General features: G+C 36.0%; 1 protein-coding gene and 1 long non-coding RNA gene across 3 annotated transcripts in view; one reads left to right on the top strand and one right to left on the bottom strand.

Annotated features, from left to right (window-relative positions):
* Positions 1–1493, top strand: part of LOC126334727 (serine/threonine-protein kinase ATR-like) — a 402997-nt gene extending 401504 nt beyond the window's left edge. For both annotated transcript variants that reach the window (XM_049997265.1, XM_049997266.1), the window contains exon 43: positions 1131–1493. In XM_049997265.1, coding sequence (XP_049853222.1) covers positions 1131–1304 — 174 coding nt within the window. In that variant the 3' untranslated portion in view covers positions 1305–1493. The remainder of the gene's footprint in view (positions 1–1130) is intronic.
* On the bottom strand, positions 1223–17752 carry LOC126334728 (uncharacterized). The gene is made up of 3 exons (XR_007564775.1): positions 17548–17752; positions 10817–11018; positions 1223–1298 (listed from the first exon to the last, which is right to left on the bottom strand). It is a non-coding gene; the product is annotated as an uncharacterized LOC126334728 (long non-coding RNA).
* Between the last annotated feature and the right edge of the window lie 515 nt (positions 17753–18267).

Below are 18267 nucleotides of genomic sequence, written 5' to 3' on the forward strand. Positions count from 1 at the left end.
AACATGGCATAGACTCTTATATCATCTGTTGGTGTTATATAGAAAACTGTAGACCGTGCTGCTCTCTGCAATGTGTATTTATATAATTGAAACTGAATCTGTAATGGACGCTGTGAATAAGTGTGTGTGCTGAAAGTTACTGTGTTGAATTTGTGTGAATTTTGGTGCCAAAACTCAGGTACTACTAGTATTTCGAACGAATTCAGCACTGTCTGCAGTTTCTACCACAACACCAACAGATGGCATAAGAATCTGCTAATACCCAAACACATGGTAAGATGTGAAGTGTTGTAAGCACACTAAATTTATTTGAATAACTTTTTTTTCTATTTCTACATTTTGCCATTTTTTTGTTATTTTTGGCTACTTTTGGTGCTATCCTAGAGGATTTTTGTAGTGATCCTGTTTTGTATTTTTTGTTTGTGAATAACTCATTGGATACCCTCAATTTAATAATAAAGAAGGTAACATCCATTCATTGAATAAAAAAGTGCTGTAATGTTCTTATTAATTATATAAAAATAAACTTAGCATATATTAATGAAATTTGCACACCATTTGTGTTTCACAGTACCTTAAAAACATTGAACGTATACCAGTCAGTTGCTCGAGAGGCAGTAAGTCCTGTCAGGTTTAGTTCAGTAAGTCCTGTGAGATTTACTTCTAGTATTAGGCTGTACTCACAATCACCAAATCAATAATATCAAAAATGGCAATTTTATTATCTTGCCCCCTCTTTGATCAATTTCTCTGTACACCCATGATATGTAATTACTATATCACAAAAAGTAAATGAGAACCCAAGTTGAATTGTGGTAATTTTATGGCTTCTGTAAAGCATAGCAAATTGCATGGTGTGTTACTTAATGTTCAAGTTTGCTGTAGTTTTTCATTTTATTTCAACACTATATTGCTTGTAGGCAGTTCATTTATAACGTTCCTTTTGAATGCTGAATGATTGGGGGGAGGGGGGGGGGGGGACATTTACTTTGTGAGCATCATGACTTGACTCATCTGTTGGAGAATATTTATTGTTTTAACATTATTGATGGTACTATGCATTGGAAACTTGTATTTTATCTGTACACCACTTACTATTAAAGGGATGTTTATTTCTTACATTGTTGCAGGCTGTGCAAAATCTCGCAAGAATAGAGCAACGTTTGAAAGGGGTGTTGCGGTCTGTGAGCAAACCATACTCATTCCCTCTGTCTGTAGAAGGGCAAGCCAATAGTCTCATTATGGAAGCAACCAGTATTGATAATCTCTGTCGAATGTACATTGGCTGGGGGCCATACCTGTAAAAGGGAAACAGTTCAAGTCCAAGTGAAGGGAAAACATCCTTGTGCATTCTTAAGAAACATTACTCTTCTGTGATAATTTAAATTATTTTGTATTGTATTTGCTCTATTTGTTTATGTATAAAAGTTTCACACTGAGAATTTTGTACAGAGCAACATGATTTTGTATTAAACTGGTAATTATATCTCCTATTTCCTTCCTTCTGTTCGATTTGCCTAGTATTTACTCTGAGGCAACTTCATACTATCATTTTCTGTTTGATATTGTGGATGTCTTATAAGAATGCAGATCGTTAAATACTACTATGCATTATTAATTCATTATATGCTATTAAAATTTTCTGCTAATATTTGGGAAGAGAGAATCTTGTGCCACTAGTGAAATATTAGTGTAGAAGAGATCCTACAGCTTTATACACTGATTGAAACAGTTAGGAAATCAGTCTACATAGCCTCATACATCTAAGGCCGGTATTACACTATCAAATTTCTTTGTCAAAGATTTGATCAAAGTTGTGATTAAATATTTGTCAAATATATTTGACAAAGATCTTTGACATGGCGCTAAAAAGGGGTATTACACTGTCATCATATTTTTCGTCAAAGTTCAAGATGGTCGACAACAATAACTTGCTATTAACCGTAGCAGTTGCAGAAGAGAAGTGGGGGGGGGGGGGGGGGGGGGGGGGGGAAGCCGTGGGTTTTATGATGACACGATAAAAGCTTTCAACAAAACTTGTTAAGTGAGCTTATAGTGGAGGACGTCAAGTCGTGCATCAATTACCCAAGTGTATCCTCATATCACAAAGCACAATACTCAATTAAGAACTGCTGTATCTGCAGAAGACAGGCTCGCTGTAACAGTCCAATTCCTTGCTACAGGAGAGAGTTGGGTTAGGTTAGGTTAGGTCTCCAATCTTCTTAATCTATTTTTGTATTCAGGCTGCCTCATCAGCTTCATACATCTCTATTAATTTTGTAGTTGTCGGTAAACACCAATTATATTCACCGGCAATGTTTATAAAAACACTACAGATGACAGAATGCTGCAGCGATGCTAGCACTCCATGTGGTAACATGTCACATTGCAGTGAACAGAAGACAAGTGACTTCTTTGATCAAATCTACAGCGAGGCCCTAGATTTGATCAAATATTTGATGACATTTGACAAAGTTCCCTATAACATCATCAAATTTCTTTGACAAAGTTATTGGACAAAGAAATTTGATAGTGTAATACCAGCCTAAGTAATGTTTCATTGGGACAATTTTAATTACAGCATTTCAGCATCATCATGGGAAAAGGAAAGGAAGTCAATCCATTCACGAACTTGACTGGTATAACTACATTGCTCAAATATTGATGTCCTTAGGTCATTAGCATTTGATTTTAGTCTCCACGTAGGTATAGTCAAAGGTGGTGCAACACCTCAGCACCATGACATATGAAAACCTGTTGCATAGCAGGGGATTGGTGGGATAGAAGCTATTCTATTGCTACTTGAGGTAGCAGATGCCATTGAAGGGCCACAAAGTGTAACGACTCAATTGTTGACTCACTTCCAAACAACAAGCTGTATTAGATTAAGGTTAGACAAACAAACATCACAACAAGGTTAGACAAGATCAGCAGTAAACTTTGCTAATAACAATAGGATTGTGAATATTAGTATGCAGTTGTCATCACAACAGTGAACTCTTTGCATAACGTAACCTATTTATGACTGGTTCAGTAGAATAACCAGGTGCCATAGTATACAACTTATGCATTATATATATTCCAAAATGTTCATGGCTGTGGAAAAAGCTTTAGAATTTTATATCCATCCATTGTGAAGTTTTATGTATGCCACTTACATAAAACAACACCATTTTGTTTCTGTAGCATTGAAAATGGGTAAGTATGTCAAACTTCCACATATAAACAAATATTTAACTTAATTTTATCCATTGTTTACCAGTGTTTCGTCCGCGACTGTTTTACTTTCGTAAAATAAAGAACAAACCGCCTTCAGTCACAAGTTGCATTTATTTATTGCACTATGCATTTCGAGCCCTGGAGGCTCATCTTCAGGTGCTTTTTAGTGACTTTATTTCATGTGTTTTAGTTGTTTGCCTGTTGATATTACATTTTTGGTTACAACATGGTATATTGTAAATATAAGTTTGACAGCGTTAATAATATGAAAGTAACTTACAGTTAACATTGTATACTGTCTGCTTCCGTTGTCCAGTAGGTATACACAATACACATCTTTAATTTTACGGTACATACTGGTATATATAGATATTCACACACTTTTTTGCACATTGTGTTAGCAGAACGTAAACATGCCAAAGATTCTCGTTCATACAGATATTCTACTTCTAAATATAATCGATTTTTAGTACACAGGTAGTATTAAAATAATTATTTGGTACCATGTTGTAGGTTGTCAACTGTTTGTACTATTATAGATTTGATTCCTTAGGAAAAAATAAACTTTTGAAGGTGTAGAAAAAATTGTGGCTGTTAAACTCTGTTTGTTCATTCAACAAGTTTTGAGGATATTTTTCTTTGTGTAGCATTATTTCTAACTGTTCTAGTAGGCTAAGTTTTTTACTGTTGGGTTCTGTGTGAAGTACAGTTAGGCTGTTGTGGATGTTGTCAAGTCTGTGTTTATTAACATACATGTGGTTAGCTATTGTAGATTTTTCAAAATGGTTTAGTCGAAAGGCGTCGGTGTGTTCTTTATACCGTGTGTGGAAGGTTCTTCCAGTTTTTCCTATGTAAAATGCAGGGCAACTGTTACATTGTAATTTATATATTCCACTGTGTTGTGTTATTGGCTTGTTTGTGTTCACTGTGTGAGGTAAGTGGTATCCAAGTTTGCTGTTTGTGGAGAAAGATATTTTAATATTGGTTTTTTTGAATAGGTTAGCTATTTTTTGTGATACTGTGCCTAAGTATGGAATGCTTGTGAAGATTTGTTTTGTGTCGGTAGTTATCTTTTCAGTGTTTTTGTGGATGAAGTTGGTCTGAATTTTTTTAGATAGTTTATCAATTGATTTTACAGAGTAACCATTATTTACTGCAATTGTTTTGATAGTATCTATTTCTTGTGTTAGTGCTTTGGGTTTTAAAGGTAATGTATGTGCCCTGTTCAATAATGATCTAAATGCAGCATACTTATGTGTGTTCGGGTGGTATGAAGATTCATGTATTATGATGTCAGTGTAGGTTGGTTTTCGGTAAATGTACAAGTTATGTTCTTGTTGTTCATTCACAATTGTGAGATCTAAGAAATTTATGGATTGATTAGTTTCATGTTCTATTGTGAACTTTATTTTATTGTGGAGTGAGTTGAATGATGTGAGGAGTTCTTCAAGTTCATCTTTAGTGCCATCAAATAAGAGTAGTGTGTCATCTACATATCTCTTGTAATATACAATTTTTTGAACAAGCTTATTTTCTCCTTACTCATTTAAAAATGCGAAACTTAAGCTAACAAAAGTGATTTGTAGTGTCAAATTTAACAAAGAATGTGTATCTCATGGTTTTATTCCAAACTACATTAACATTACGAGAAAGTGGCGTTCACAAGCAGCCAGAATAGCTACGAAAAAATTCGAGAACAACTGGTTACGTACAGAAATCAAACTACAGCACAAGCAAAAAGAAGAACTTAATAGAGCTCTTTACCACCTACATTTAGAGTTAACTAGCATACTCCATCCATTAGAAATGTATTATGTAGATGAATATGTTACAACCCTGTGTACAAAAGTTAGAACTACTATAACTGATAAACATGCAAAAAAACTTGAATCCCTTAAAGAAAAATATGACAGTGCCCATAATAATGTAACTTCTAAAACACAGACTTTCTATGAAAGAGTTATCAACGAAACCAACATTAGCTTCACAAACACAGAACAAGCTTTACTGAACAAAGGTCTTAAACACAATATTAAACCAAAATTTAATCATCATAATTTAAAAAACCTCTTTGTTGATACAAAGAAAGCTGCAGACATGGCCAACCTGAACCACAATGAACAGATTGTCTTAGCACATAAAGTTAATGAAATTATCCAGAAAGAAGAAAAGAAAGCAAAACAACACTCCAACCCAACTTTTGAAGAAAACAAAGTGCTGAAACAACTGAAACACAAACTCAATGAACATGATGCTCTTGTTGTGAAATCAGATAAAGGAAATTCCACAGTCATCCTTTATAAAAATGATTACATTACTAAAACTCTTAATTTTTTTGCAGAAAATAACATTACTGAACTGAACCATGATCCAACCACTAAATTTCAGAAAAAATTGAAGAAAATGCTTAACCAATGTAACTTCCTGCTGTCTGATAAACAAATAAAAGCTTGCACATTAATGAATCCCACTGCCCCCAAACTCAGAGCACAGCCAAAGATCCATAAACAGAACTCTCCAATTAGACCAATTGTTAACTCCAAGAACACACCTGCATATAAACTTTCACAGTTGTTAAATAATATCCTCATTGAATTTTACACTTTTGAAACCACATACACAGTAAAAAATGCACACGAGTTAACAACACTCATCAAAGACATAAAAATCCCCGGAGAAGCTAGATTTGCCTCATTTGACATTGTCAACCTGTTCACAAATATACCTGTTAAAGACACAATTGAAATTATTAGAGAAAACCTCATCACACACAAAAAACTAACCATACCAGAGATTACAGAGTTGGTAGATCTACTTGAACTAGTACTGTCCCACAACTACTTTTCAATTAATAATAAAATCTATCAACAGAAAGAAGGCTTAGCTATGGGTAACTGCATGTCAAGTTTCCTAGCTGACATTTTCATCAACCACTTAGAGAATAAGTTCTTCAAAGGAGAAAATAAGCTTGTTCAAAAAATTGTATATTACAAGAGATATGTAGATGACACACTACTCTTATTTGATGGCACTAAAGATGAACTTGAAGAACTCCTCACATCATTCAACTCACTCCACAATAAAATAAAGTTCACAATAGAACATGAAACTAATCAATCCATAAATTTCTTAGACCTCACAATTGTGAATGAACAACAAGAACATAACTTGTACATTTACCGAAAACCAACCTACACTGACATCACAATACATGAATCTTCATACCACCCGAACACACATAAGTATGCTGCATTTAGATCATTATTGAACAGGGCACATACATTACCTTTAAAACCCAAAGCACTAACACAAGAAATAGATACTATCAAAACAATTGCAGTAAATAATGGTTACTCTGTAAAATCAATTGATAAACTATCTAAAAAAATTCAGACCAACTTCATCCACAAAAACACTGAAAAGATAACTACCGACACAAAACAAATCTTCACAAGCATTCCATACTTAGGCACAGTATCACAAAAAATAGCTAACCTATTCAAAAAAACCAATATTAAAATATCTTTCTCCACAAACAGCAAACTTGGATACCACTTACCTCACACAGTGAACACAAACAAGCCAATAACACAACACAGTGGAATATATAAATTACAATGTAACAGTTGCCCTGCATTTTACATAGGAAAAACTGGAAGAACCTTCCACACACGGTATAAAGAACACACCGACGCTTTTCGACTAAACCATTTTGAAAAATCTACAATAGCTAACCACATGTATGTTAATAAACACAGACTTGACAACATCCACAACAGCCTAACTGTACTTCACACAGAACCCAACAGTAAAAAACTTAGCCTACTAGAACAGTTAGAAATAATGCTACACAAAGAAAAATATCCTCAAAACTTGTTGAATGAACTAACAGAGTTTAACAGCCACAATTTTTTCTACACCTTCAAAAGTTTATTTTTTCCTAAGGAATCAAATCTATAATAGTACAAACAGTTGACAACCTACAACATGGTACCAAATAATTATTTTAATACTACCTGTGTACTAAAAATCGATTATATTTAGAAGTAGAATATCTGTATGAACGAGAATCTTTGGCATGTTTACGTTCTGCTAACACAATGTGCAAAAAAGTGTGTGAATATCTATATATACCAGTATGTACCGTAAAATTAAAGATGTGTATTGTGTATACCTACTGGACAACGGAAGCAGACAGTATACAATGTTAACTGTAAGTTACTTTCATATTATTAACGCTGTCAAACTTATATTTACAATATACCATGTTGTAACCAAAAATGTAATATCAACAGGCAAACAACTAAAACACGTGAAATAAAGTCACTAAAAAGCACCTGAAGATGAGCCTCCAGGGCTCGAAATGCATAGTGCAATAAATAAATGCAACTTGTGACTGAAGGCGGTTTGTTCTTTATTTTACAAATATTTAAGCTGTTGTTTACAATGAGGGGCATTCAAAAATATATATTAGCTGTTAAGTAACATATGCAAAAACGTTGTTTGTATCCTATGACCACCACCACATACTCCAGTCTGGCCACAGGCATCATGTAACCCACCATAGTAGTCAGGGCTACCTGTGAAAGCATTATGTGATCAATAAGCTAAGCTGAAACCATAGTGCTGCGTTCTATGTGAACATGACAGCCAACAAGCTGGCTGTCCACAAGAGTGGCCATTGACACATTGTGACCAAGAAACAGCAGCCCAACACAAAATTCTTCACTTCTATCACTGCTTCACAGCCTGCGCCATATGGACTCTTCATATCAACACCAGCTTTTCTGTAATGCAGAGGTGGGAATTCTCCCTGCAAAACATTCTATGTTCCTATAACCCGCGTGGCCTCAACCATCATTAGTCACTGTCCTTCATCCAACTATCCTCTTTCCCTGCTCCCACCCCAGCCAGCATTACACAGCCTTCTGTTCCACCAATGCATCCACAGTTTCTTTACTTCTCTCCTTTACCACTCTCTTTCTCACCCTCCCCCCCTCTCTTCTCCACCCGTCTAACAACCCCACTGCACCTAGTTGCTCTTCCCTGTCCCCACCAAGTTCCTGTATGCTCCCCCAACCTGCAGCACTTTACAGTTCCCCACTCCTACCCTGCTTTCACTCCCCTTCCCAAGAGCAACCTCCTCCTCACCTACACCAACGGGATTCCTTCTCCCATCATGCACAGTTGTTTGCAGTCCAGTCGCAGTGGCCTGAGACAGTGGTCATGTCTACTTGTGTGTGTGTGTGTGTGTGTGTGTGTGTGTGTGTGTGTGTGTGTGTGTGTTGTCTCCTTTATAAAAATGCCTTTTGGCTGAAAACTCACTTGTTTAGCAGTCTTTTTGTTGTGCCTGTCTGCTGCTCAGTATCTCCACCATATAATGAGTAGCAATTTAGCCATTTCATAATAGTGTCAAAGATAAAGAAAGATATTACATGACAATAATACTTTTGTTACACAGATGAAAGTGAGTTCTTTTCCAATTTCTGATTTTGATTTTTTTAGGATTATACATCGGGTGAGAAAAACATAAATTGTTTTATTATTATTGTTTAAATATTTATTCTTCCACTAGCATTTTTAATTATTAGTTCTAATTTGATTAGAATTTTATTAGGTTAACAATATTAATACTAGCAATAATTTTGAAAATAACAACAACACCAACTAATATTACTGGTTACTTGAAACTACAAAGTATTTATGATAGTTGTAGAATATCAATATCTCAATGAAAATATTCTTTTTATGTGCATTTTTTACATATGTATATAAGCAAATAATACATTATTATCTGTATGAATGTAAATGAAAATCAGTAATAATGTTGCGTGATGAATTTTATTGGATCGCTGAATGAATTCAAGGCGCGTGTCAGGAGTTTTAGGAAAAGATGAAAGTGTACCACTGACCAGTACACATTGGAACATCTTTTGTTTTTGTGGTAGTATTTTTCCCCTTAGTGCCCAGTATAGGGATCATGCTACACGGCAGCACATGAATGTCATGGTCAGCTGTTTATATGTTTAGTTGGTGAAGATTTCTATATGATGTGCATTTTGTTTTGCACTCTCTCTCTCTCTCTCTCTCTCTCTCTCTCTCTCTCTCTCTCTCTCTCTCTCTCTCTCTCTCTCTCTCTCTCTGTCGTGTGTGTGTGTTTTTTCTTTTTTTCTCTGGCAACTCAAAATATTTTTGCCTACAAGTACGTATGGAAACTGAGAGAGACAACACATTTTTTGAATGAAATGTACACTACTGGCCATTAAAATTGCTACACCAAGAAGAAATGCAGATGATAAACAGATATTCATTGGACAAATATACTATACTAGAACTGACATGTGGTTACATTTGCAAGCAATTTGGGTGCATTGATCCTGAGAAATCAGTACCCAAAACAGTCACCTCTGGCCGTAATAACGGCCTTGATACGCCTGGGCATTGAGTCAAACAGAGCTTGGATCTATCACAAAAAATGACATTTTGCCATTCGTGCACTCAGGTTCATCGTTGAGTACACCATCGCGAGTGCTTCTGTCTGTGACGCAGCGTCAAGAGTAACTGCAGCCATGGTCTCCGAGCTAATAGCCCATGCTGCTGCAAACGACGTCGAACTGTTCTTGCAGGTGGTTGTTTTGCAAACGTCCCCATCTGTTGACGCAGGGATTAAGACGTGGCTGCATGGTCCGTTACAGCCATGCGGATAAGATAGATGTCTCTCATCTCGACTGCTAGTGATATGAGGCCGTTGGGATCCAGCACGGCATTCCGTATTACCCTCCTGAACCCACCAATTCCATATTCTGCTAACAGTCATTGGATCTCGACCAACAAGAGCAGCAATGTCGCGATACGATAAACCGCAATCGCAATAGGCTACAATCCGACCTTTATCAAAGTCAGAAACGTGATGGTACGCATTTCTCCTCCTTACAAGAGGCATTACAACGACGTTTCACCAGACAATGCCAGTCAATTGCTGTATATATGAGAAATCGGTTGGAAACTTTCCTCGTGTCAGACCGTAGTAAGTGTCGCCACCGGCACCAAACTTGTGTGAATGCTCTGAAAAGCTAATCATTTGCATATCACAGCATCTTCTTCCTGTCGGTTAAATTCGCATCTGTAGCATGTCATTTTCATTGCGTAGTAATTTTAATGGCCAGTAGTGGAATATTTTGGTGAACTGATCATATGAACAGATGTCAGCTTTCATAAGAAACTTATGTAAGGCCTGGAGGTGATTAGGGCAGCTCCTCCAGTTTGTGCTGGTGCCACTTGCGAAGTTCCTATTGCTTGCTCACTGGTTGATAATTATTTCTCATCAGTGATGGGTCATTTCATCCTTAACACGATTTGATAACTAGTTGGATGGAGTTCCTTAAGCACAATAGATTGAGATGTCGCTTAGTTTATTGTATCCTTTTTCAAAAGCTATTTGAATAACTTAAACTTTCATAAATACTACAATCGCGGGAGACAATCCCAACTTGCTAATTACTGTTCAATTTCCAATGCACACATTATAGTAATATTCAGTTCATCACTTTGTGCTGTTTGAATACTTCTCTGACAGATTGTTGATGGTCAATCTTACCTGTAACCTCCTCTTTAATGACAGCTGTGCTGGCATGTGCTTGAAAACAAGCAACTGTACAATTTATTGTTGAATCCATAAATGCTTAACTGGATGCTGTTGTGCCCCACAAAGGTTGTGTTTGTAATCTTATTGTCCAGCTGGATTTCACGTCCTCGCAGCTCTTAAATTTCCATTCTGGGCTCCTCATATGAATCAAAATCTGTTAAGAAGGCCAAATAAAACTGCAACTGAACATAACCCAGTTCTTCAAGAAATATTATAAGGTTGTAATAAATTTCAGTTAACAGAAGCATTTCGACATGTGTATAACTAATATATCTTGTGCCTAATGTAATTCTAAACAGTGTAAGGGTGAGAATGATAGTATAAATTGTGACACAGGTTGTAAATTTTGCTGTTGTGGCAGTGTGTAGACAAATCCTCCTCATCCTATGTCCTTCTTATCAATCTCAGTCAATTTTAGTGAAGGGTGAACGTGCCAACTACATCTACATCTACATGGATACTCAAGTGCCTTTCAGAGGGTTCATCGAACCACCTTCGGAATAATTCTCTATTATTCCAATCTTGTACAGCACGCAGAAGAAAGGGACACCTATATCTTTTGGTGCGAGCTCTGATTTCTCTTATTTTATTATGGTGATCATTTCTCCCTATGTAGATCGGCGTCAACAAAATATTTTCGCATTCGGGGGAGAAAGTTGGTGATTGAAATTTCTTGAGAAGATGACACCGCAACAAAAAACGCCTATGTTTTAATGACACCCACCCCAACTCCTGTATCATTTCAGTATTAGCAGTAAGCACCACAGAATGTTCATAACTCACAATCAAATCCTGTGTGGCAACTTAGAAGGAAATACTAATAACAACATGAGTCATAATGATAACCAAACAGTAATCTCATGAAGCTATATACAGTAAAATATAGATGAAAAACGCTGACAAAATGTAGCACAACTTTTTCAGTAATGCACAGAAACAATGAACTTGTTATTAACAGCAAAGACAATATTAACTGTGAACTTGACTACATACTACAAAAAATGTGCTGTTTCTAGGCATTTAACAGATATACCCTAAGGTTAATAAACATTCCCTAATATCCTATCACAAATTTAATCATAGGTTTAAATATAAATAAATATAATGATAGATAGAGATGAATATTTCCCTAACTGGATCAAATGTTAGAAAACTGAGAAATAGTCATGTACAATTCACAAAATTTTCTAAACACATTAAAATGTGTCACTTGAACAATATTAACATATACATTCAAAGAATATATTCTCATGTAATAGACAAGGAAACACACAAAAGTAATAAACCATACAAAATATTTTACTAATTGCTTCATCTTTGTATAGAGCACCTGCATGAAGCCCTAATCAGACTGAACTCGGCTTTTAGTGCTCCACAGCTATGTTGCATGAATTGATGAATGTGCATCCCTCATAGGCAGTAGGTGGGATGGCTCTCTCCAAGTGGCAGTGACACAGCAGTCCCAGTGCCTGCACACTGTCAGCATATAACTGGAGCAAGTTCAGTGCAGCATGCTGACATAGTCAATCAGGTGGTGCCAACCCATAGGCAGTTTTCTAACTACTATGCACCATGTATAGACAGAGATTATTGCATTCCAGCCACAATGTGGTCGTTGATCCTAACACTAGATGTGAGCTCCACACATAAGAAGTCTGTATGGTACAACACTTTCTGTATTTAAACTGACTGGAGCTATCAGAACCAGTCGTTTGCATGGAAATGAACATAAAATACGATACAAACATGTAGGAAGTTCTTGAATGTATGAAATAAATAATTTTACTTATTGTCCCACTCATTGTGATGATAACAGGATTTAGTGTCCTCCACATGGTGAATTCCATATTTTTTGTCAGTTTGAACAACTCTATTCTCTTGAAATTCAGATGCATTATTTTTGCAATCCAAATCAGACCAATGGAATTATGATGAAATTTTCTGATTTATTCCTTTTCCTTCAATGACTTCTGTGTTTTAAATAGGATAAAACTGCCTTCTGCATATGTAATAGGCGTCACTAATTTGCTAAAAAGTATTCAACAGCCTAGTCACGTAAGAAAGTAAAATAGATCACTCCTTCAGTAATCTCAAATTGAGAAAATTCAACCTCACTAATTTATTTTGGGCTTGTTTGTGTTTAGCTGGTTTCCATTTTGCAGTACCCAATGGTACTTTGTGATATTTTTCTTGTATTAGTTCTCTTGTAGGTGGAAACTTAGGGGTTCTGTAAAAACACTGCTTGGCTTTCTTCCAAATAACACAGTGCATAGTGGCACTACCTAACTGGCGTTAAATATTAATTACATTTTCAAACTCGAGTGATTTATCAGTTTGGTTTTTACGGTTTTCTCCACAATGTACCGTACAAAGTAATGCAAATTCACAAACTGTGTGCGACACTGGTTGGACGATGACAATGACCTGTGATTAGAAATTGTTTGACATTATTTTCTTCTAGTTTTCTATTCATGCAGTTGAACTGTGAGGCATTTTTTGTGAAGATTTACATGGCTTAATAGCATGCATAAAATAAGTGTTCATTAATTTGTTGATCATAATCTGACTAGTGGCTTTTTTCAATGAGTAAAAATGCAGAGCAAATGTAAAGTGAACATTTTTGTAATAACCTTATATTGTGCATACTTATATGTAGCTTATATCTCTTGAAGTATAGAAGTATGTTGAAGTATACAAATAAAGTCAAAACTCTTCTGGATTGTAGGATTCATTTTATATAAACAGCAACCAGTGGAAAAATGCTCCTGTCAGAGCACAAAAAGATGAATATGTACCTTTTTAAATGACTGACAGAAAAATAGGGAGCCAACTGCCTCATTCTGCCTTCCTCACCAAAAACTTTAGCGTGTGAACATATTCACGCTTTTTCGTGATGAAAATATTCTGCCGGGGGGACCACTCATCAGCATTGTGGCGTTTTATTATATTCACTTCTGGAGGAGGCCGTGTTGATACTACAGCACACACAAAATATTAGATCACTTTTACTTAACTCTATGTCCACAGGAATGTCATGTGTATTTGCTACAGTCAGTAGACACTAACATATCACTTGATTCAGTATGGCGTAATAGTATCTTCTCTCATAGTGCAGTTGACTATAAACTTTACTACATTGTCCTGTATAATACAACTCTTGCTCTGTAGTGAGACAGAGCTGAGTGGCACTCCACTCTGACTTGAATCAGTCTGCAGCAGCATTTACATATGTAGAGTGCAAGTGAGACAGGGTGGCAATTCTTCTGGAAAACCTGGAATCCTTTGGGAATTATGTTTCACCTGGAAAAATCTGGGAATTTCATAAAATCTCAGAGGATTCTGTGTTTTCCACCTGGCATTGAAATTTAATTTTATTGTGTTTTGTGAATCACAATTTTTAAAATAATATTTCAAAGTGTGTTAATTATATGAATATTATCCCATACAAATTATCATTGTTTAAAAAAGACAATTAAACTACTGATGATGGCTAAAATATCTCAGCTGAGAGGAAATAAAAGTTATTACTGTGGTATGCTCTTCCCCTCCTCCTCCATATTCACCATTAATTTATAAGGAGCTTCATATGACACCATCTTCCTCCTCATACCCGGAATTCTCAGGGATTTTATTTTTCTCCAAGTCTGAGTAACCAAAATGTGAGAGGGTAACTACAAGGAGAGGCTGGGGAAAAGGATTTAGATTGTTTTCTGTTAAAAGATTGTAAATATGTTTGCATACCAGAATTTTTTGTGAGGAAAGTGGTATGAGGGTTGAGGCAGCTGATTCCCTTCTTTTCTGTCAGAGTCTGTTAAAGAGGTATATGTTTGCCATTTTTGTGCTCCAACTTATAGTTTTTCTGCAGGTTAGTTAATTTCTTTCTCACTTGCTACACACTTCACGTAATTCATTCAAATTTTTGCCGTTAGTTGTGCCATGTTTATTTCTTCACTATTTTTGGTTAATTGTGGCAGTGCATAAAAAATAATATTTCCTTTTCTGCACTTACATTCAGTTCCATAGTCGCACTCTTGAAATTCAGATGCTCATCTTGTCAGGTTATGTTTTGATTTATTTTTCATTAAAAGTGATAGCTCTTTGTGGTCTGTGCACTCAGTACCATGTTTTTATACAAGCAGATAGACTCTAAACTTACTAAAACCCCAAACAATGGGTAATGTTTCCTCCTCAGTAACAGTGTGTTGTCTTTCCCACATAGTTAATGCTTTGCAGATGAAGGGCAGTCACACGGTCTCACTTCGACTGTCAACTTCGTACGTTTGAAATAGATGATAACTGATGCTATACTAACTGCCATGTCAGCCCAGGTAGAATTGTTGTGTCATGTCCAGTTGGTGTATTATTGGTGCTGAGAACAAAGAACTTCAAAAACTTTCTGCTGCTTTTCTCCCCAGATCCACGCTATGCCTTCTTTAGTAACTTAAGTAGGCGAGGTGATGATGCCGTCAACTCCTTTTCAGGTACGAAGAAGTCCTCAATTGTATTCACCTTTAGTGCGTAGGGTTTAATCCCCTCTAGTGTAATCATGTGTCCAAGAAATGTTATCTGCCTTTTCCAACTCCGATTTCACCAAGTTTATGCGCAGATTTGTTAAATGTTACAAGATTAAAGTTAACTTCCTACTTCTGTAGAGGAAATATGGAGAAAGGAGGAGCTGCAACATTTGTGAGAAACTGTTTTGATTTCAAGAATATTGATATTAATAAATTTTGCTCAGAGCAGCACTTAGAAGTTTTTGCAACAGAAGTAGTATTTCATAATAAGTCCTTTATAGTAGTAAGTATATACAGAGCACCTTCAGGAAACTTTAATCTTTTCATTAAAATTGTGGAGGCTCTGTTTTCCCATCTCACAGTAAAAAACAAGGAAATAGTGGTTGCTGGTGATTTTAATGTGAATTTATTGAAAAGCTCTGTCAGTAACAGTTACTGCAATGAGTAACACTGTCAATCAATTTAATTCCTATTGTGAACTTTGAAGTAGGGTATGTAAATGCTCTGAGACTGCTCAATCTGAGTACAGGAGGGTACTAAATCAGTCAAAAACTGAGAATATTAGGACATTGCTCAAAAACATGACCTGGATAGATGTTTACAATACTTCTCACTCAAATGGAAAAGACAAAGCATTATTTAATAAAGTTGACTCCTCTTTTGAAAATTGTTTTTCTCTAAAGGCAACTCAAATCAAAGTCTAAAAATAAGCCATGGATTACACAAGGAATAAAGATATGTGGGATGAAAAAGAGATTGTATCTACCATCTAGGAACTTCTCTGATGTTAGCATTGTTACCGTATGCATTACAAAGAATACTACAAAATACTGAAGCAAGTAAACCAGAAATCTAAGCAGCTTTATTATGAGCAAAAAAATAAATACATCAGGCAACAAAATAAAAACTGTATGGGATGTAGTGAAGACAGACAGGTGGTGCAAAAGAGGAAGAGGAACAGATATTGATAGCAAGTACATGTAGTGTTGCAACCTCTTAAGCAAGTATTTTCTTTCTGTTACTGACAGCTTGGGGTTATCAGGTTTGGTCAAAAGTGCAATGGATTATCTGAGACCAATCTTTACAAATAACTTCAGTAAAATGGAAATGGCATTTATGTCTCCCAAAGAAGCAGCATCCATCATTAAACCCTTAAAATGTAAGTATTCTAGTGTTTATGATAACATATCAATGAGTGCTCATGTGAGTTCAGTTCTATCTTAAGTTACTTGTGTAATCAATCTCTTATCAGTGGAAACATTTCCAGACCAGCTAAAATATGCTGAAGTTAAGCATCTTGACCAGAAGAGGGATAAAGAGATACTATCAAACTATCGACCAACTTCACTTTGGCCGGATTTTTCAAAAATATTTGGAAAGGTCATGTTCAAGCACCTCCTTAAGCATATGACTGCAAATAATATAATGTCAAAGTCACAATTTGCATTCTTTGGGTTCCGATTTAGAGGAAGCTATTTACACGTACAGCGAGAATGTACTTAATTTGTTTGCAGGTGATACAAACATTGCAATAAGTAGCAAGTAACAGATTTAGAAATGGCTGCTAATAAAAATTACACTGACAATAAATGGTTTAAAGCTAATTCAGTCATTAAACTTTGAAAAGATCCACAATATGCAGTTCACAATCTGTAAGGGATTGTCCTTGAGCATGTGCATAATGTATGAAGACATGCACATCGTAGAGGCTCACAGTGTTTAATTCCTGGGATTACAACTTAGATAATAATTTCAGTTGGGAAGCGCATAGCACAGAACTGCTGATGTGCCTAAACAAGTCTGTATTTGCAGTGAGAATGATGACAGTTGTAGAAGATATAAATCTAAAAAAAAAAAAAAAAAAAAAAACTTGCATATTTTGCTTACTTTCATTATATTATGTCGCATGGGATCATATTCTGGGGTAACATGTCAAACCAAGAAAAGTGCTTAATGTGTAAAAGCGTGTAATAAGAAGGCTCATTTGCGGTATAAATTCAAGAACATCATGTAGGAACTTGTTCAAGGAACATTGTATTCTAACCACTGCTTCGCAGTATATTTATTCCTTAATGAAATTTGTTGCAAGTGATCTCTATACAGGAGCTCAATACAAAGCATCAATACTAGGAGTAAGAACAATCTACATAAAGGCCTAAAATCACATACCTTGGTCCAAAAAGGGGCTCAGTACTCAGGAATACATATTTTCAATAAATTGCCAGCAACCATAAAAAACTTGGTTTCAGATATCTGCTGCAAATCGCTGTAGTTGCCAAACCGTTACCACAAACAATACATTGTGCTTACAGCGAGCTTCAGTTGCAGCCACGCTGATGTCCTGCATGATCGCTGCGACCTGTGACTTCCTGTGTGTTCGTTTTTACAGTTGTAGGAGTTGTTATTCGTTGTTAGCGTTACGTGCGGTTACCGTTATTTGGTGTTACCGTTATCCGTCGTGTGGTACTCGACGGTGTCAGTGGGAAGTTCGTCGAAACTTATAAGTGAAGAAGTTCGTCGTCGTTCTCATGGCAGGGAATTGCCATATGAGGGCGGTTAAGAGAAATGCTTTGCACGTTACGTGCCTACTTTGAGAATGAAAAACTTAATGGTGGCCCGCTGCTCTCCCTTACCAGAGTGACTGACAGAACTGCTGCATCTTCGAATATAAAAGGAAACATTATTGTGAAGATTGTGAAGGACATGTTCGGGAAAAAAAGAAGCTGAAGAACTAACGAAACTGAACACCCTTGAAAGAAATGTCGTATGGACAAGCGGATTACCAATATTGATTCGTTTGCAGAGGATGATTCATATTTGTGCTTATGATTATTGTTGCAGGAAGAAACATACAACACTCAGGAAGTTACTGTCACACTTAAAGAATCA

This window comes from Schistocerca gregaria, chromosome 2 (assembly GCF_023897955.1).
Source record: "Schistocerca gregaria isolate iqSchGreg1 chromosome 2, iqSchGreg1.2, whole genome shotgun sequence".
Classification (NCBI taxonomy): Eukaryota; Metazoa; Arthropoda; class Insecta; order Orthoptera; family Acrididae; genus Schistocerca; species Schistocerca gregaria.